This window comes from Lynx canadensis, chromosome A3 (genome assembly GCF_007474595.2).
Source record: "Lynx canadensis isolate LIC74 chromosome A3, mLynCan4.pri.v2, whole genome shotgun sequence".
NCBI classification, from domain to species: Eukaryota; Metazoa; Chordata; class Mammalia; order Carnivora; family Felidae; genus Lynx; species Lynx canadensis.
In genome coordinates, this window is record NC_044305.1 from 67232362 (window position 1) to 67252833 (window position 20472).

The window sequence follows — 20472 nt, forward strand, 5'->3', positions numbered from 1 at the left end:
TTTCTTCTAAAATTCAGGTAAAATCTCAGACTCTAGAAAAGGAGGCCAAGGAATGTCGGCTTCGAACAGAAGAATGGTATGTGGAAACGTGAATTCCAAGGGGCCCTGAAGTAAGAATCAGAAGACCTGAGTTTTGGTTTAGCAACTCTTTTCTCTCAATTTTCTCACATTTGAAGTGAGCTGGGAATAGGCCATCTCCGGGGTCCTCCTCAGTTCTGTTCTTTCCGGGGCCTTATGCACTCTCGGTGGAGTGGCTTGTGCGTTAGTCCTCAGCCTGTGCAGATGTTTGCTGCCATGGCCGATCGTGTTCTGGGGCTCCTGTACTGAGGACTGGGTGCTTTCTGTTTCAGACTGCGCTGAAGAGAGAGCCTTCTGATAACCCCAGGGAGGAAAACTGACTCCTTATCACTATGCCAACCTTTTAATGGTACATTTTGAATAAAAGAGAGGTTATATGATCTAATTTGGAGATACCTAAATCTTAAAATTTGATGAAGTGATGGGTGGTAAAAGCATACTCCAGTATTTATTTCATGAATGACATAATATTTTAGGTTTTTACAGAATCAGTCAACGTGTATTTCTTCAATTTAGTTGCATTGGTGGAATTATATGCATGGTTTAGATGTATATCTATACTCGTAATTGAATCAAAACCAGAGAAATTATCAGATTTTGAGCCCAAGGGGAAGACGAATCTGATAGAATACTTAAAAAAGAACTTTACTGTAATACTTGAACAAACATTTATGTGCCATAAAGAGAAAATTTGTGATTTTGAAATGGCTCTAAGATTACTTTGCACTTGAGGAAATAAACTGATAAGATTGTATTAGATACTGGGACTGTGATAAATTCTGACAGTCTTCAACGTCATTCAACAGAAGTCTCAAGGGCTTCAGAATTGAGGCTTAGTATTTTTCTTATCTTCATCTTTTAATAACTGTCTACCACCAAGCATTTCCCAGTGTCAGGCACAATTCTCTGAAAGCCTGATACCAGCTGTTGTGGTAACAAGGAAGTGAGGATCCACTGTCTGACTGGCAATAATGTGGTTTTGTATTTTTTTTTTCTTTCAGTCAATTACAGTTAAAGAACCTTCATGAAGATTTGTCAGGTAGATTAGAGGAGTCCTTATCAATCATCAGTGAAAAAGTACCTTTTAATGATACAAGTAGGTATTAATGTACAGTTTTTCTTTGTGTGCAACTTTGAACCTGTCTGTAGTAATGAACTAATTAAAATCATTTTTAATCTATGTGGCAAAAAACTTCATTGGCTCAACACAAGATTGCTTTCTTTTTGTTTTTTTTGATCAGCTTTGGCCCTCATGTTTCATAGGGAGACTGACTCCAAAGTTGGCCTTCTTGGAAAAACCTCAAATCCACATTTTTTAATTGCACATATTTAGCATATCCCAAGGTAAAAACCATCCTGCACATAAAATACCTGAAAATTTTTATAAGAAAAGTTGCTCGTGGTGGGGGGAGTGGGGGAAGGGCAGTGGGCGATGGATCTTCTCAGCCTCGTATCTCCTGCTCAGTGATACAGAGCTGAGTTGAGTAAGTCCTGCTTCCTCTTCATCCTGAGAATGGTCTGGTAATTTACATAGCCATATCAAGAAAAATAACTTTTTTAAAAAAAGAAAATCAACTTACATGTATAATAGGTACCAATTTTGTAACATTTAGATAATTAATTCAGAACCTTGAAAACGAATATATTTTATTTAATTGCTTGGAATTTTGAAGCCTATATTCAATTAAGTACAGATTTCCCTTCTTACCATTACATGATTGAAATTTTTTACTTCCCCTAAATTTTTCTTCTGGAAGAACTAAGAAAAGAGGAAACAAAAGACACCAAAAAACCCCAGCAGTTTGATCTAACACTAAAATCAGCGTATGTCATTATTATATCAGAAACCTAAGGTCCTCTGAAAACAACACCTGTTTCTAGTTTCTACATTAATGTGAATAGTGCTAGCATACTTTGATCCCCTAGACTTGAAATCTTGGTATTTCATTTTCCCTTTAATCCTTGTATCAATTTGTCATCAGGTTCTAATAATTTCCTTCTGGATCTCTTTTTAAAAATTTTTCCCTTTCCAATACTAGTTGTCACCCTACCTACTTTAGATCCTTACCATGTCACTGTGGGTTACTTCTTTGAGTTCTGAAATATTTAGAGATCATTTGCTGAGTGCCTAGGTGGGTAGGGAGCACAAGGGATACAAAAATCTCTAAGAAATCTCAGGGTACCCTGAAGGAACTTGTAGTTCAGAAGGGGAGAGATAATGTATAGAAATGTCTAGAAGTGTCTAGAAATGTATAGAAAAGACTCTTGGGGTTTCCGAGGAAGGACAGATTACTGCTAGAGGGTTGTTTGGGGAAGTCTTTTGGAGGAAGTGTGCTTTGAACTGGGCCTGAGTAGGTTTTTTTGGGCTGAAATGCAGGAGAACCAGCCAGGGGATTGAGTGGAGTGTAGTATGTGGGACAAAAGGTGCCGTCACAGTTTGATGAGCAGTAATTAGTTAAGTGTGACTGGGAGGTGGGGGCAGTGACGGGTGAGTTCTGAAAGGCTGAGAGGGGCCGGACCCAAGGAGTTGGGACGTAATTCACGAGACAGTGGAGGTGTTTAAGCTTTTGAATGTCACAATGAGATCTGTGGTCTCACAGAGTTGGTCTGGCAAGGGTGTAGACTGCCCTGGAATGGGCAAGGGGCCAAGACTACTGTGATGCTAGTCTTGGTGTCCTGTTATGGAGGCTGGGGCCTGAGTTGTCAGGGCGATAGATGCAGGCAGGCAGGGGAGTGTGAAGAAGCAGTGTGGGGGAAAGATGTGGCACTGTTGACAGAAATCAAAGAGGCAGGTGAGAGGCAGGTTTATGGAGGAGGGGGGTGGCGAGCTTAACTTTGTTGTTTAATATTCTGGCGGATCAGCATATGTCTAGCTGTCTATTGGTGTATGCATTTCTAATAAAAGCCCAGACCTCGGAGAGAGACTAAAGTTGACTCTGGGGGGATGAATGGGCTTTGAGAATGTTGGGAATGAGGGGTATAAAGTGCAGAGAGGCCCGTGTAGTACCCTTGAAGAGCTGTGATCAGGAAGGAGAGAGGCTGGAGTGGAGATCATGGCGAACTGGGGAAATGGGGTGCCATGGGAGGTGGGGAAGGGAGTGTTCAGCCTGGTGGTGCTGGGCAGCAGTTCTAAGTTGTAGCATTGCTGCAGGGAGCTCAGAGAGGGTGATGGACAGTAAAGGTAGGGAGCTCAGAGAGGGTGATGGACAGTAAAGGCAGGGAGCTCAGAGAGGGTGATGGACAGTAAAGGCAGCTGCTTTGGTGACTTGGAGAAGAATGTTTTTACACAGGATAGAGGTGGATACCAGACAGCCGGCAGAGGGTTAGAGGTGAATGGGTGCTGAGGAAATAGGCAGACATGAGGAAGACATGCTGTTCTTTGAGCAGGGGGAATGAAGGAGATGGAAAAGGTTGGGAGTAAAAGAGAAGGCGTTGTATGCAGGGGATGGGTAAGGGCAGAGGACTCAGTATGATAGAGGTAAAGGGGAACAAGTTACTATGGGGATAGAGTTTAAAAAGCTGCAACAAATGCTTTTTTTGAAGGTAATTTTGAAGAAGTAGGGAGGAGAGGGGGTGGTTGATGGACTAGGCCGTGAGGAGTCAGAAGGAGCTATTGCTGGGGACCCAGGGGGAGGGTTGGCTGAGGACAGGCTATGTGATGCCATGGACTCTGAGGTGGAGGGTAGGGAACATAGGAACCCTTTGGTCTTCGGCCCTGGTCTTCCTGGTGTTGTAGGGGGAGGCCACCCCATCCGTGGGGCAGAGGATGAGACAGGGAATGGTGTTTGAGGCTTAAAATGGAAAAGGTTTGGAACAGATGCCTTGGGAAGGGACACAGCAATGAAGTCATGGATTGCAGAGTATCACTGAGGCCCCCTTAAGTTTGGTAAATTAGGTTGTCATGGACCCTGATCTCCTTTCATGTTAGCAAGAGCAGTGTTGGAAATAATGGGCCAGGCTGGGAGGGAAAACAGGCAAGGCCCCCAAGAGAACTGATAGGAAAATAGTCCAGTTGCGGATGGGAGACCAAGCCCTTGGTGGAAATGGGGCTGTAAGAGAGAACTGGATGAGAGTGGCATAGGGACTTTCTGAGTTGGATTTGGGCACCAGATCTTTCTGATTAAGGACCAGGCAGAGGAGGGAGGGTTTGAGTGGCTGTAGAGATTCATAGAGATGGAGGCGGGGATTAAAGTGTGAAGCCAGGTGAAGCTAACAGAGGTTGATAACAGAGTCTGGGATAGAGACGACTGTGAGAAAGATGAGGAGACCAACCCAGAAAAGTTGCATTGAGTTGTTGGGATCAGCAGTAGCAGACCGTGGTAGACTGTCAAATATCGTACTGTCATGAAAACAGTGATATTTTTGGATGATTGGTGTGGCAGCTGTGTGCAGGGTTATTTTAGAAAGGAGCATGACTGAAGATAGCAAGAACATCATGGGCCTAAGTAATCTTGATAGGCCTCAAGTTTTGGAAATATTTCTTAGAAACAGAAACTCAGGGTTTATCTTACAGTTAAAAAAATTTGGGGGTGCTTGGCTGGATAGAGCATATGTCTTTTGATCTCAGGGTCATGAGTTCACACCCCACGTTAGGCATAATTAAAAAAAATCAAAAGTTTTACTTTATCTGAGAAACAACTGATTCCATATAAACTCCATTATTCTCTTACACTATGATCATTTACAATTCTTATGTAAAGCTGATTTTGCTGCAGAGCATTTATTTTTCAGTTATGCAGCTTCTCTGTAAATGTAAAATGAATTAACATGCATCCATTTTTGTTTTGTAGAATATAGTCAGTATAACGCTCTGAACGTTCCACTCCACAACAGGAGACATCAGGTAATGATGATGTTTTTATTTTCAGCGATGTGTATGTCAGACTTTTCAGAAACAAGAATTTATCGGTTTGGGCCTCTGTTTAGTGCACTAAACCATGTGTTTAACTTTTGCTTCACTTTGTCATACATTTTTAAAAAATTGCATAATCTGCTGTTCATTGAATTCATAAATAATACAGATTTTTGTTCTCTCTCATCTGATAACTTTAGAATGGAATTATGGGATGCAATAATTTTGTGAGTCCTACTTTTCTTGTAGGTTGGTGGACTTGTGCTTATATGGTCTAGGTTAAGTGGAAGAGGTCTATTTTCTAAAACTGGTGGCATTCTAATTAGGAGGGAATATTAAAATCCAAGTGGGAGCAAATAAATTTAAATTAAGGAATAATTATACTAGAATTTAAGTGTTTTCTCTAAAAGGGGACTTACTAAAGTTGTTTGAGAATAGTAATTGGAGAGTTGACTTTATATACTTTCCATTTAAAAGCTGAAGATGCGGGACATTGCTGGGCAGGCCCTGGCTTTTGTTCAAGATCTTGTGACGGCTCTACTGAACTTTCACACCTATACAGAACAGAGGATTCAGATTTTTCCTATTGATTCTGCCATTGACACTATATCTCCGTTGAATCAGAAGGTAAAGTTAATTCAGGATACCTTTCTTTGCCCTGAACAAGTAGGAGGACACGTTATTTCTTTTCAGACCACTACTGTGCATCAGCCAACTACCATGGAGGACATGGAAGAAAACTGTAAGTCACAGTCTTTACCCTCAAGATAAAATATGGCAAACATGGAGATTCTTAAGAAATTAAATAGTAGGGGGAAGTGTGGGTGGTAAGATCAGTAAGTGAAGTGAGGTCATCAAGGAGGGAAGATTGCTGTTGGTGGTAGTGTCTGGGAAATCTTCTTTGGCGATTTGAATGGGCTTTGAAAAATGAGCGGGAATTGAATAGGAGGAGAGAAATAGAATGGGTGTTTTTTTCCTCCAGAAGAGGATATAAGACATGAGCAAAGTCATGGAGTTAGAAGGCATAATGAAGTGTGTGTTGGGGGGGTGGGGCGGGGGGAAGGGAGCAGTGAACAATCTGTTTTGGCAAGAGTGTCAAGTCTTTTAAGTGGAGGAATGGGAGGTCAGGTTGCACAGAAAAAAACATGGCTCCGGACTCTAGAAGGCCCCTCTGGGCAGGCCAAGGCCCAGACTTTTCATGTCGTATGTAGGATGGAGGACTTCAGTAGTTTTTTGACCGGGATGTGGCATAAGGAAAAGTGCATTTTATTGTTGGAAAAGTTAATTTGCTGGCATTTTTCTCTTTCCTTGTTTATACTCTCTGTGTAACTTTCTTCATTGGATATGTTTAAATTAAAAAAAAAAAATTTTTTTTAATGTTTATTTATTTTTGAGAGAGACTGAGACAGAGGATGAGTGGGGCAGGGGCAGAGAGAGAGAGAGAGAGAGAGAGAGAGAGAGAGAGAGGGAGACACAGAATCTGAAGAAGGCTCCAGACTCTGAGTTGTCAGCACAGAGCCTGATGCGGGGCTCAAACCCACGAACAGCAAGATATGACCTGAGCCGAAGTCGGACGCTTAACTGACTGAGCTGCCCAGGTGCCCCTGGATATGTTTAAAAGCAAAAAAATATGTGTGGTATAGTTGACCCTTCTTGCTGGGGTATGGAGTGGGGGTGAGACTGCTTCTCTGCTTGATTTTTGGGGTATGTTCAGAGTGTGTGAAGTTTAAACAAGGAATATGAAGAGGGCTAAGTGTTGTTCCCTTCAGTCCTTTTTTTTGGGGCCTGGCAAATTTTGTTCCTTCCTTTCCTTTTTTCTCCCCAGCTGGTTCTTTTTTTTTTTTTTTTTTTTTTTAATGCTTATTTATTTTGAGAGAGAGAGAGAAAATCCTAAGTAGTCTCCATGCTGTCAGCACAGAGCCTGCTGCAGGGCTCAAACTCACAAACCATCAGATCATGGCCTGAGCAAATTTAAGAATTAGATGCATAACCACTTAACAAACTGAGCTACCCAAGCCCTCCCACCCCTCCCCGATTCCCTGCCCATCTAGTTCTAATGAAAGGATTTACGATAGTTTGCAGGATCACCTTTTACTGAAAAGGAAAAATAAACAGTGAGTGTATTAGTTAGGTATTGCTGTGTAATAAATTACACTAAAACTTAGTCATTTAAAATGACAAACGTTTATTATCTCACACACTTTCTGTGGGTAAGGAATCAGGAGAAAATTAGCCTGGTGGGCTTTGGCTTATGGTCTTTCATGAGGTCAGTCAAGAGTCAGCTGAGGCTGTATTCATCTAGAAACTTGCCTGGGGTGGGGGGATTTGCTTCCCAGGTGGCTCACTCACGTGGCTGGTGAGTTAGTGCTGGTTGTTGGCGGGAAGCCTTGGTTTCTCAATGAGAACACCTCTCCACAGGGCTGCTTGAGTGTCCTTAGGACACAGCAGTTAACTTCCCCTAGAACGAGGGATCCAAGAGAGCAAAGTGGAAGCCACAATGCCTATTGTGACTTAGTGTGGGTACTGAGTATCATCACTTCTACCATATCATTTTGGTCACACAGACCAACCCTGAAACAATGTGCTAGGTAGGGCACTACACAAAGCCAAGAATGGCCAAGGCCCGGATCAGTGGGGCTAGCTTGAAGGCTGGCTCCCACAGGGAGGAAATTGAGGGATTTTGCTGTAGATGTGTGCTCTTAAGTGCCCCCGTAATGTGGTATTCTGAAATGAATCTGCCCCTCTTCCTACTTGGCTGATTCTTCTTCCTAGCTTGTTTTTCTGTACCATGCAGTGTTTCCAGGGATTGAATAGTGTTTATGTCCATGGATCCTGTAAGTACCTATTAGTGTAGCAAAAGCCTGGATTCTGAAGCCAGACTACTGGGGTCCCAGCCCAGTTCTGCCACTTTCTGTGTCCTCTTGGGCAATTTATTTAACCTCTCTGTGCTTCATTTTCCTGATCTTTAAAACTGAGGATAGAGTACATACCTCATAGGTATATATGTTTGAGGATTAAGTGGATAATACGTGCAGAGTACTAAGAATAGTGCCTGGGACGTAGTATGCACTCACTAACGGTTAGTTCTTGTTATCATTATGTCTTACACATAGGAAGACCTCAGGAGATGCTTGATTTTCATCAGTTTTGATCTGACGCCGTATATCTACTGAAGTTCATAAAGAATTAAACTTTGGGTCTTTGAAATATGCTCTTCAGTTTCACTGTGGGAAAAAGCTTTCAGATGACTTGGGTAGGGAAATAGTACTGCAGCATTTTAATGTGGTTATATTTTCTTTTACACTTCTATAATATCAAAAAATATATTTTACTCATTACTGGTTCTTTGTGCGTTATTGGAATTTTATTTTAGCTTGTTGCCGTATTAAGCCCACACAGGGAGAGTCACATTTGTTAGTCTTAACTTCCTGAAGCACTTCATTAACTTTGAAGAATTCATGTATTTCTCAATATCTTACTTTTGGTGTTTTGGCCTGTGAAAGGTTCTATGTGGTTTCCCTAATAAGTCTGTATTATTGAAGGGGATTCAGAAACCACTTGTTAAAAGATGACCAGAGTGTTTAGACTTGTTCATAGAATCATAAAGTAGACATTTAGATGTGTAAGCCTAATGTTCAACTTCACAGGTCTAAAGATTGAAGTCCAGAAAGACTGAGATGCCCAGAGCCATGTATCTATAGTTTGGGGGGGGGGGGGCAGTTGAATCACATTTCTGCATAGTGAGATCTTACATTTCTATACTTAGAAATCAACATTTGAGCCATTATACAACTCATTATACAGTAATTGAGATATTTTGTAGGTGAAAATTAACCTTTTTGCTTTTAAGTTGTCTAAATGCCTGTAGGATGTTTTTCTGAATTGATTCTTCATACTGAATTGTTCTTAAATACTAAACATCAGTGATGGTAATGAAAGTTTTTATATCCTCATGTTGGTGAGAATTGTATTTCTGGACTTTGTTAACTCTGAACATTGTCCACAGTACAAATAAAAATCTGTCCTTAATAGACTTGTTTTTTAAAAAAGGTAAAGGGGCACCTAGGTGGCTCAGTTGGTTAAGCGTCCGACTTTGGCTCAGGTCATGATCTCACTGCTTTGTGAGTTAGAGCCCCACATTGGGCTCTGTGCTGACAGCTCAGAGCCTGGAGCCTGCTTCGAATTCCGTGTCTCCCTCTCTCTCTCTGCCCCTCCCTTGTACGTGCTTTCTCTCTCTCTCAAAATAAATAAACATTAAAATTTTTTTTTTTTTAATAAATTTTTTTTTTTCCAACGTTTATTTATTTTTGGGACAGAGAGAGACAGAGCATGAACGGGGGAGGGGCAGAGAGAGAGGGAGACACAGAATCGGAAGCAGGCTCCAGGCTCTGAGCCATCAGCCCAGAGCCCGACGCGGGGCTCGAACTCACGGACCGCGAGATCGTGACCTGGCCGAAGTCGGACGCTTAACCGACTGCGCCACCCAGGCGCCCCTAAAAATTTTTTTAAAGAATGAGATACATAACCTAAAAACCTTTCATACAGTTTTGATTTTCTTTTCTTTTTTTTAACGGAGACCCCTGTAGAGAAAAAGGTGTTTGGGGAAGGCCTGTTGGTGCTGGTTGTGATGCAGTGTCCCCTCCCCATTTCCACCCATGCCTGGTTGTTAATTATGTCTCCCGGGCCCCCTTTCAAGTTCCTCCTTTTGGAATGAGATGGGGACTTGGGGATTGTATTTGGAACTATTAGAGGGGAGCATATCTGTTTTGTAAAAGCCAAATTTCCCAGAAAAATTTCCCAAAAAAGTTTATTGCAACTCAGTTGAGTCCATTTACAAATCTGTTGGTATTTTCCAGTGATGTAACTCCCAATTCTTTCCCTTCTGTATTTAGTTCTCACAGTACCTTCATGAAAATGCATCCTACGTCCGCCCTCTTGAGGAAGGAATGCTTCATTTATTTGAAAGTATTACTGAGGATACTGTGACTGTCCTGGTAATTTTCTTCTGTGTTTCACTTCTGGAAGTGGAGGCTCTCTTTGTCAAATAACACTATTAACCATGAAATTATTTTTCTCTTCCAGGAGACTACTGTGAAATTGAAAACTTTTTCAGAGCACTTAACCTCTTACATATGTTTTCTTAGGAAGATTCTTCCTTATCAGTTAAAAAGGTACTTAATCCTTGAGGGCACGAAATTTGGGGAATTGTGGGGTGTCACATGACCTGTGCTGGAATTAATAAAATAGAGACAGGTATCTCTTGTGGTCTGCCTGACCTTTCTGCATCATAGCCAATTTGGACTTTTACGAAAAAGGAAAATATGGCTTGAGCAGCATAAACTTATATTTAAGAAAATTTGTTGTGCATCTGTTAGGGTTTTTTTGAGTAGTTCTGTACTGTGGTTACTGCTATAATCACATAACAGTATGAATCCATGTTTTCAGTGATTGTGAATCACACATTTATTGAAATAATTTCAGTTTTATCTTTTTGCTGTAAACAAAACCCCCATTTAGGTGGGGGTTATAATAGTTAGCTTCTACGATTGGACCTGTAATCATTAGGTTTCTTCAAGGTGGTCTTTTCTTGTTTTTATTATTGGTGATGTTTATAAGTTACAAACTAAAAATTTTGTGTATGTGCTCCATCCCTGGTAGAAGATGTCATTATGTAACCTTAAGTATTCTTTGTTAAGTATTTCTGGAAGGGAAAGCGAAAATAATCTCCGTAACTGGAAATTTGATATTGCTTGTACATTTTGATATTTTTGGTCTAAAACTAACAAGACCTCCATCTAAATCTTTTCATCCTAAGATTTAGCCTTAAAAAAAAAGAATACAACTGGAACACAAGAGAAACAAGAACACAGATGTATTATAATATATTGTAGAATAAACTTTAGAAAATATGTAGATAACTCATATGTAAGTAACTCACTTAGAGATTTTGAAAATATACAAGTAATTATGGTTCATTAATCCTTATAAAACTAAAGTGTAGGTTTTACTTTTTTAAAAATGTATACTTTCATTATTTGAAACATTTAATATGTGTTAAAAGCCATTTTATTTCCTAATTAAATGTTATTTAATTCTTAATTAAAAGTTATTTCAGTAACCAAATTTTATGATTTGTTGGTATGATAGAATTTTAGGAATCAAGGAGTTAGGACTTTAATAATTATGAATTACAGTTTCATTCAGATTCTTACATCTTATGGTTCAGTATAGTTAAAGTTTTTTGAAAATTGATTCTAGAAGTTTAACACTAAATTGAATATACCTTATTGATCTGGCTTATGTTTAAGAGGAATCTGAGAACCACTGCAAAAGTGGTATTTACTACTTGAAACACTTAGGCATTTTTATTTTACCTTAATTAATTTTTTCACTATTGAGTTTTTAGAAACATTGGATAAGACCTTTCTTGATCTTAGATTCCTATTTTTGGAATGTTGTTCCCTACCCCATCATATATTTATGTTTTTAGGCAACTTTTCATCATTGGTTTCAAAACCACTTTAATTGACAAGATGGCATGTTTTTTAGTTGTAAACGGGCTTAGTATTAAATGAAGCTGTCTGCTATAAAGTAGAAAAAGAGACATGGCAAGGTCGAGGAGGGAGATATGTTTATTTTTCCTGTGATAATAACTCTTCTAGCTTTATATAAAAAGCATTTTGCTTGATTACCTGCACATTTTATTTTTTAAATTTTTTTAACGTTTATGTATTTTTTTTTTTTTAATTTTTTTTTTTTCAACGTTTATTTATTTTTGGGACAGAGAGAGACAGAGCATGAACGGGGGAGGGGCAGAGAGAGAGGGAGACACAGAATCGGAAACAGGCTCCAGGCTCTGAGCCATCAGCCCAGAGCCCGACGCGGGGCTCGAACTCACGGACCGCGAGATCGTGACCTGGCTGAAGTCGGACGCTTAACCGACTGCGCCATCCAGGCGCCCCATAACGTTTATTTATTTTTGAGAGACAGAGACAGAGCACGAACAGGGGAGGGATTACCTGCACATTTTTATAAAGTACTGTTAAGAATCCACCTGTTTTTTTAACCTTACAAATACATATACTATAAAGGTTTCTTAATGATTGACTGTCTGCTGGTTCCTGGTCAGTTCTCTTTAGGAAGTCAGTCTATGAGATATTTTTCTCCTCAAAATATTTTTGTATTCTTTTTCTTCTCTTTTCTTTTCTTTCTTTTCTTCTCTTTTCTTTTTCCTTCCTTTCCCTTCTTTTCCTTTCCCTTTTCCTTTTCCTTTTCCTTTTCCTTTTCCTTTTCCTTTTCCTTTTCCTTTTCCTTTTCCTTTCAGCTCTGTGCCCGGTGTGGGGCTTGAACTCATGACCCCAAGATCAAGAATCACATGCTCTATCACCTGAGCCAGCCAGGCACCCCTCCTCAAAATATTTTTTTCCTCAAAATATTTTTAAGAGAAATAATTTTGTGCTGTTCTCAGAATGGAAAGACAATGGACACCTGCCTTTTTTTTTTTTTTTTTATTTCCCATTTAGTCCTCTGTTACTCCTTTGACATTTGCAGCCAACAGGTATGTGTATTACGGTTTAAAAAACGGAACCTTATAAATGAGATAAATTTTTTTTTCTTTTTTGTAAAGTTTTCTCTTTGGATCTAGTTGTTTGAGAATTGAGAGGATTTATTGTAGCTATTTGAAAATCGTTAGGATGCTCACTTTTGAAAAATCTGCTCATTCCTAGTTTAGAAGAAGAATGTGAATCTTCTCTTTGCACATCTGCGTTGAGAGCCAGGAATCTAGAGCTGTCTCAGGACATGAGAAAAATGACAGCTGTGTTTGAGAAGCTGCAGACTTACGTCGGTCTTCTCGCCTTGCCAAGTATGTTTGTTTGTTTCTCATGGTTCAACCTGAAGAACTCAGAGTACAAGAAGCTGGAGAAGGAGATGTTTAGTTTGTTTGAGCAGGAAGAATGCAGGATCTAGAGTCAGAAAAACTTGAACTCAAGTCCCCCAGCCCCTTACACGTTTATGGTCTTGGGCAACTTGCTTTATCTCTCTGTATCTGTCTTCCCATTTAAAAATGGAGGTAAAATGATTTTTAAGTTAAATTAAGAATGTACAGAATCAGACATTGAAGACATGCATTAAATATTAATTTCCTTTCTCACCATCTTCTTTTTAAAAAAAAAAATTTTTTTTAATGTTTATTTATTTTTGAGAGACTGAGAGAGAGCACGGGCAGGGGAGGGGCAGAGAGAGAGGGAGACACAGAATCCAAAACAGGCTCCAGACTCTGAGCTGTCAGTACAGAGCCTAACACGGGGCTCAAACCCATGAACCATGAGATCATGACCTGAGCCGAAGTCGGACACCCAACTGCCTGAGCCACCCAGGCACCCCTCACAATCCTCTTTTTTAAATGCAGAGGGGCAAAGCATAAGAATTTGTAGCAACTTCCCAACAAGTAGAATGGGGGGGGGGGAGGTTTAGAAGTAAAAATATCATTTGTTTCCCTTTCGTCTAATTTGAGGAGAATATTTTCAGGTAATTAAATGGATCTCAGTTTAAGTGATGTTTTAAGAATGACATGATTTTTCTAGAACTGTGATTTGTTTTTTTTGTAACAGCTTTAATGTGATATAATTTACATACCATACAGTTTACCCATTTAAAGTATAACATTCAGTGGTTTTTAGTATATTCACAAATATATGCACCATCATATATCAAAGTTAATTTTAAAATATTTTCATCACTTCAAGCAGAAACCCTGTATACTTTAGCTATCACCTTCTTTTTCCCCTGTTCCACCCCTCCTTGGCTTTAAGCAACTACTAATGTACTTTCTGCTCGTAAGTTTGCCTATTCTGAACACTTTGTATAAACAGAATCATATAACATGGTTTTTTGTGACTGCTTTTTTTTCACTCAGCGTAATGTTCTCAAGATTCACCCAACAGGAAGCATGTATCAATAATCCATTCCTTTTTATTACAGAGTACCCTCCCATTGTAGAGATATACCACATTTTATTTACCTATCAGTTGATGCTTTCTATTGTTTTCCACCTTTTGGCTGTTATGAATAGTGATACTATAGATATTTGTGAACAGTGTTTGAGTGGACTAGCTTTCATTTCTGTTGGGTATATACCTAGGAGTGGAATTGCTGGGTCATATGGTAACGACTATACTTAACTGTTGGAAGAACTGCCATACTGTTTTGCAAGGTGGCTTCCTACCAGCGGGGTTCTGATTTCTCCACATCCTCACCAATACTTGTTATTATCTGGCTTTTTGATTTTAGCCATCCTAGTGTTGTTATTCAACTTTCTGAGGTGGTGTCTCATTGCTCTTTTGATTTGTATTTCCCTGATGTCTAATGAGGTCAAGCATCTTTTCATGTCCTTATTGGCCATTTGTGTGTCTTCTTTGGAAATAGATTTATTCAGATCTTTTCTCCATTTTTCAATTAGGTTGTCTTTTTATTATTGAGTTGTGTTATTTTATTTTTATTTTTTTTTATAAAAATTTTTTTTAATTATTTTTTTTTTGAGAGAGAGAGAGCTAGAGAGAGAGCAAGCATGAGCTGGGGAGAGGCAGAGAAGAAGACACAGAATCTGAAGCAGGCTCCAGGCTCTAAACTGTCAGCACGGGGCTTGAACTCATGAACTGCGAGATCATGACCTGAGCTAAAGTTGGACGCTTAACTGACTGAGCCACCCAGGAGCCCTGTTTTTAAAAATTTTTTTTAATGTTCATTAATTTTTGAAAGAAAGAGAGACAGAACATGAATATGGGAGGGGCAGAGAGAGAGGGAGACATAGAATCTGAAGCAGGCTCCAGGCTGAGCTGTCAGCTTAGAGTCCGATGTGGGGCTCAAATCCATAAGCCAAGAGATCATGACCTGAGCCAAAGTCAGATGCGTAATTGATGGAGCCACCCAGGTACCCCTGTAAGTGTTCTTTATATACTCTAGATACAAATTCCTTTTTGGATATATGATTGGCAATATTTTCTTCCATTTTGTGGGCTTTCTTTTCACTTTTTTATGGTGTCCATTGAAGCACAAAAGTTTTTTAATTTACATGAAATCAATTTATTTTTATTTTATTGTTTGTGCTTTTGGTGTCTAAGAATCCATGGTCAAATATGAGGTCATAAAGACTTACCCCTATGTTTTCTTCTAAGAATTTTATAGTTTTAGCTTTCGTGTTTAGGTCCTTGATCCATTTTGAGTTAATTTTTTTTATCTGGTGTGAGGTATATATCTAGTTGTCTCAGCGCCATTTATTGAAAAGACTTTTTTCCCTATTGAATGACCTTGGCACACTTGTTAAGAATCAGTTGATCATAGGTTTATGGATTTAATTCTAGACTCTCAGGTTTATTCCATTAATCTATATATGTGTCAGTCCTATGCCAATACTATACTGTCTTGATGACTGTTGCTTTTGGGTAAGTTTTGAGATCAGGAAGTGAGAGTCCTCCTAGTTTGTTCTTTGTCAAGATTATTTGAGTATTCTTTCTTTTTTTAATGTTTATTGATTTATTTTGAGAGAGAGGGAGGGAGAGAGAAAGAGAGAATGTGAGTGAGAGTGAAGGAGGAGCAGAGGGAGAGAATCCCAAGCAGGCTCTGCACTGTCAACGTGGAGCCCAACACAGGTTTTGAACCCACAAACCATGGGATCATGACCTGAGCCGAAACCAAAGAGCTGGAGGAGTGACTGAGCCACCCAGGCACGTCTGATTGACTATTCTTGTTCCCTTGTAATTTCATGTAAATTTTAGAATCAGCTTGTCAGTTTCTACAAAGAAGTCAGCTGGGATTCTGACAGGGATTGCACTGAATCTGTAGATCAGTCTGGGGAGATTTTTGGGTTGAATTGTCTCCCCAAAGTACGTGAAATTCTACTCTGGTATCTGTGTATACAACTTTATTTGGAAATAGGATCTCTGCAGATGTAATCAAGGTAAGATGAGGTCTTACTAGTTTAGGGAGAGCCCTGTCAGTCCAGTGACTACCATCCTTATAAGGAGAGATTTGGAGACATACAGAGACACAGGAGAGACTCAGGGAGGCCATATGAAGACCAAGGCAGGGATTGGGGTTAATCCTGCCATAAGCCAAGGAACATGTGGGCCAACAGAAGCTGGGAGAGGCAAGGAACTATTCTCTGGAGACTTCAGCGGAAGTGTGGCCCTGTTAGCACAGCTTTGATTTCAGACTTCTGGCTTCCAGAACTGTAAGAGTGCTGTTTTCTGTGGTTTTAAACCACTCCCTTTGTAGCACTTTGTTACGGCAGCCCTGGGAAACTCACACAGGGAGTATTGCCATCTTAATAATGTTAAGTTTTCTGGTTCATTAATAGGCTGTATTTTTGCATCTAGACAGACCTTCTTTAATTTTATTTTGTAGTTTTTCAGAGTAATCACCCTGATTACTTGTTGTTTCTCAGGGGGTTTAGCCAAGGGCAGGCCCACAGTCGCCCTGGGTAACAGTGGTTTTGTCAGGGCCCTTTCCCAGTCTTGTTCCTTCTTTTTTTTTAATTTTTCTTTAATGTTTAATTTAGAGAGAGAGAGAGAGAGGAGGAGGAGCAGAGAGAGAGGGAGGTGCAGAATCCTAAGCAGGGTCCAAGCTCTGAGCTGTCCACACAGAGCCCAACGTGGGGCTTGAGCTCACAAACTGCCGGATCATGACCTGAGCCAAAGCCGGATGCCCAACCGACTGAGCCACCCAGGCGCCCCTGTTCCTTCTTTTTTTAAAAGTTTATTTTGAGAGAGAGAGAGAGAGCGCGCGCGAGCACTAGTGGGGGAGGAGCAGAGAGAAGGTGAGAGAGAGAATCCTAAGCAGACTGTGCACTATTGGCATGGAGTGCAATGTGGGGCTCCAGCACAGGGACCGTGAGATCATGAACTGAGCCCATATCAGGAGTCTGATGCTTAGCCCGCTGAGCCACCCAGGCGCCCCTCCTGTTTTGTTTCTTAATCACGTGGAGGATAAACTCCACTGATTGCTGACTGGCTGCTGTCTTGTTTTCAACAATGCCTTTGGGGCATAAATTGCTTCACAGATGATCCAGTTAAATTTGGGCTTTTTTTTTCTTCTAAGTTTATTTTGTGTGTGTGTGTGTGTGTGTGTGTGTGTGTGTGTGTGTGTGAGAGAGAGAGAGAGAGAGAGAGAGAGCACACGCATGAGAGCATCTGCACCTGTGCGCACGGAAGGGGCAGAGAGAGAGGTAGGGAGAATCCCAAGCAGGCTCCATGCTGTGAGCTCAGAGGGCCTGTGGAACTGCTCATGCTGTCATGCCAGAAGTGGAGCTCTGATATTTGAATAATGGTGTTTTTAGTGATGTTCAACTAATAATCATGTATAGGGAAAGGAGAAATTGAGAAATGTGTCCTGAAGTTACAAGGTGAAAATTCAACTTTTATTGCAAGAAGAATCATAAAATATGTAATCCTACTTAACAATGTAATTTTGGTTCTTAACCATTAAAAATATTTGTGGATGTGGGTAATGCAGATGAGTTGGATGTATATTTATCACTCTTCTATCTGAATGTGTTTGCAAAGACTTCAGGAGCCATTATTTCCAACATATCACAAGCCATCTTTATTTTCTCTCTTCCCAAGAGTAGAGGAGGCAGGTGAGCTCTCAGGTTTTTAGGCGAAGTCTTCTGGGAAAATGCTTAGGCTTGTGATTTTGGTTTCCTAGGTACAGAGCCAGATGGACTCCTTCGGACGAACTATAGTTCTGTCTTAACAAATGTTGGTGCTGCTCTGCATGGATTTCATGATGTCATGAAAGGTGAGGTTTGGAAAGAACATAAATAAGCTGAAAACCTTCATCTCATTTTCTCAGATCTGCCCAAATGAGATTAAACCAATACCACCAAGGCTAATAGACCCCAGAAAAAGGCTTAGTAGCATTTGGCTTATGTTGAAGTGCGCAGCTCACTGCCTTCTGTTTTTTCCATCTGCTTCATTTCAGAAGGTAAACACAGTGCTGAAGAGAAACCCTTGTGCACAGTACTTTGGCCAAAAATACATTGCACTGATTTAAGGCAGGTGTGTGACTTTTATCAAGCCAGACATGCTATTCAGAGGCATTTAGCAAAATACTTTGCACTTGTTAGAGCCCAAGCATGAAGGAGTTGAGGAATCCAGGGTTTAAAGTTCCAAGAAAGAATGTACTCACTTTCCACCATCCTGTGCATTTTTAAGTTTAAAGTGCCCATTTTAATTCCCTCCTCTCTCTCTCCCTCTCTGTCTCTGCCCGTCACTCACTTGCACCCACTCTCTCTCTCTCAAAAAAAGTAAAATGAAATAAAGTACCCATTTTAAGGCCTGTTTTCTTCAGGGGAGACTTAAGGAGTGGAGGTCTGGTTTTAAGCTTTGATTAGTTTTTAATTGCTATGTACAAAGAATATAGTCGGCTGAAGGACATTTCATATGCTTCTTAGCTAACTGTGATCCTGAGTCGACTTTTCAATCTGTGGGTCTGCATGGCTTCTAGGTTTTTTTCTTCTTTTCCTTTTGAAGAGAGTTGGGGTAGGAGAAGGAGGAAAGGGCAGAAGCAATTATTGGAAATAGCCCAGATTAATAATAGCCTAGATTATTCACTGTGGTACTTAGGTAACAATTAGGGACCAATTACTAGTTTCACAGAAAATAATTTTAAAACCTTAAGGCTGTTGGAAAGCATGTACAAGATGGGTGTATTCAGGCTCTCTTGTAGGTTGGCATGTAACCTCCAGCACTGGGAATCATTCAGTCTTAGTGTCAGCAGTATTAGCTAGCACTGTCTTACCGTTCAGTATGGAGAATATACCTTTCTGTGGCTCGTCTCCAATTATAAGGAATTTAAAAAATCACTGTACTTCTAGGGCTAGCCGTGGCTGTAGGAATCACAGCTTGAATAGACAGTCTTGGTGGCAGATGACAAGAGTCAGCCCAAACCCAGCAGAACTAGTCTGCTGTGTAGAGGACCTAAGGGCGTGGTGCCTTTTTCCTGTGCAGCTTTTGGTTTGGGAAGTTAAAACCTAGCTATGGTCCTCTCTTCCAGGACTTTAGTTAACCTAGAGCTAGGCCATTGAAACCATAGGTAGCTGTTGCTACAGTTTTTGGTTTTAGTTTCTAAATTTTGCTATGCTGATATTATTATTTGTTCTTGCTAGCAGTTTCTCCAGCATTCCTATAAAGAATGGGTGAGAGCAGTGGAGGGTTGCTATCCAATAAGAGGGGTCTTAAAGCTTCCTTTACATTAAAAAAAAAATCTCGATTTTATTTATATTTCTATTTTAATTAATCTATAATATACAGAGTTTTATACAGATGCTTTCTTTTTTTAAGATTTTTTTTTTAAGTAATCTCTGGACCCAGCATGGGGCTCCAACCTACAACCCCGAGATCAAGACTCAGATGCTCCATCAACTGAGCCAGCCAGACACCCCTATTCAGATGCTTTTATTCAAACATTACATAAGATTAAGACACCAAGTGGTCCAAATCTAAGAATGTTACTGTTTGTTATTTGGGACATGAGCTAATGGAACTTATGGGAGGATCAGAGGCACCCTCCACCCTGAACCCCCTTAGTTCCTCCATTTGTTTCTGTCCTTGAAAACATAACGTAAAGAGAGAATATTGGAAAACATGAAGGGTGGTTGGCAAGATTATGGGGTCCTGTTACTAGGTTTACAGTTTAAATCTGTCTTTTTACTTAACTTGTAAGACTGGTGGGTATCTCTCATGGAAACTCAGAGTGAATATCAACTGGCATTAGCAGAAGAAGCTTTATGTTTCAGAGAACTCTCATTTCAAGCCTCTTCCCTTCCTGCTTGATCTAAGTTAGAAGGCAGGCAGGTGTCATTGTAAAAAGAGAGCTAGAGATATATTAAAATGTCTGTCCTAATGGATTTAAAATAGGAGTGAATTAATCTTTTAACAAGTGAATTCTGAGGGAGAATTGTTATTTTTTTAAAGTTTATTTATTTATTTTTTTTGAGAGAGAGAGCGTGAGCACAAAAGGGGAGGGGGGGTGGAGAGAATCTCAAGCAGGCTCTGCACTATTAGCTCAGAGCCTGATGTGGGGCTTGAACTCATGAACTGTGAGATCATGACCTGAGCTGAAATCAAGAGTTGGATGCTTAACTGATTGAGCTACCTAGGCTCCCTGAGAATTGTTGATTTTTAGTCTCAGGTCTAAAGCAGGTAGACTCATAGGAAACATAAGAGAAAAATAAATCTCTGGGCTTAGGTTGCATGATTTCTTTGTTCTTTTTGGATTTAAAATTTAATGTCAAGGAACACCCTAAATAATTGAAATATTTCGACTTGATAAAGAGTACACAATTTGATTAGGAGAATTACTGTTGTCAAACTGCAGTGGCACAGGTCCAGTAGAAGCCATGTAAGTATTCATAGTATTATATGACTTTCATTAAGTATCCCAGTCACCTGCTGATCACCTAAGATTACTGCCAGCCAAGTTGTATCATAGTTTTGTGTACTTCTAGCAAAATTGCGACCAAACCTTTCTGTGGTGTGTAGAGA

The 20472-nt window shown here is 40.0% G+C and overlaps 1 protein-coding gene across 3 annotated transcripts in view; it reads left to right on the forward strand.

Moving 5' to 3' along the window:
• The window catches only part of PPP1R21 (protein phosphatase 1 regulatory subunit 21), a 66431-nt gene that overhangs the window by 17330 nt on the left and 28629 nt on the right, over positions 1-20472 (forward strand). For 2 of the 3 annotated variants that reach the window (XM_030310564.2, XM_030310566.1), the window contains exons 6-13: positions 18-76; positions 1080-1174; positions 4869-4921; positions 5408-5557; positions 9823-9924; positions 10013-10101; positions 12658-12794; positions 17633-17725. In XM_030310564.2, coding sequence (XP_030166424.1) covers positions 18-76; positions 1080-1174; positions 4869-4921; positions 5408-5557; positions 9823-9924; positions 10013-10101; positions 12658-12794; positions 17633-17725 — 778 coding nt within the window. The remainder of the gene's footprint in view (positions 1-17; positions 77-1079; positions 1175-4868; positions 4922-5407; positions 5558-9822; positions 9925-10012; positions 10102-12657; positions 12795-17632; positions 17726-20472) is intronic. The other variant, XM_030310565.1, reaches the window with a different exon arrangement.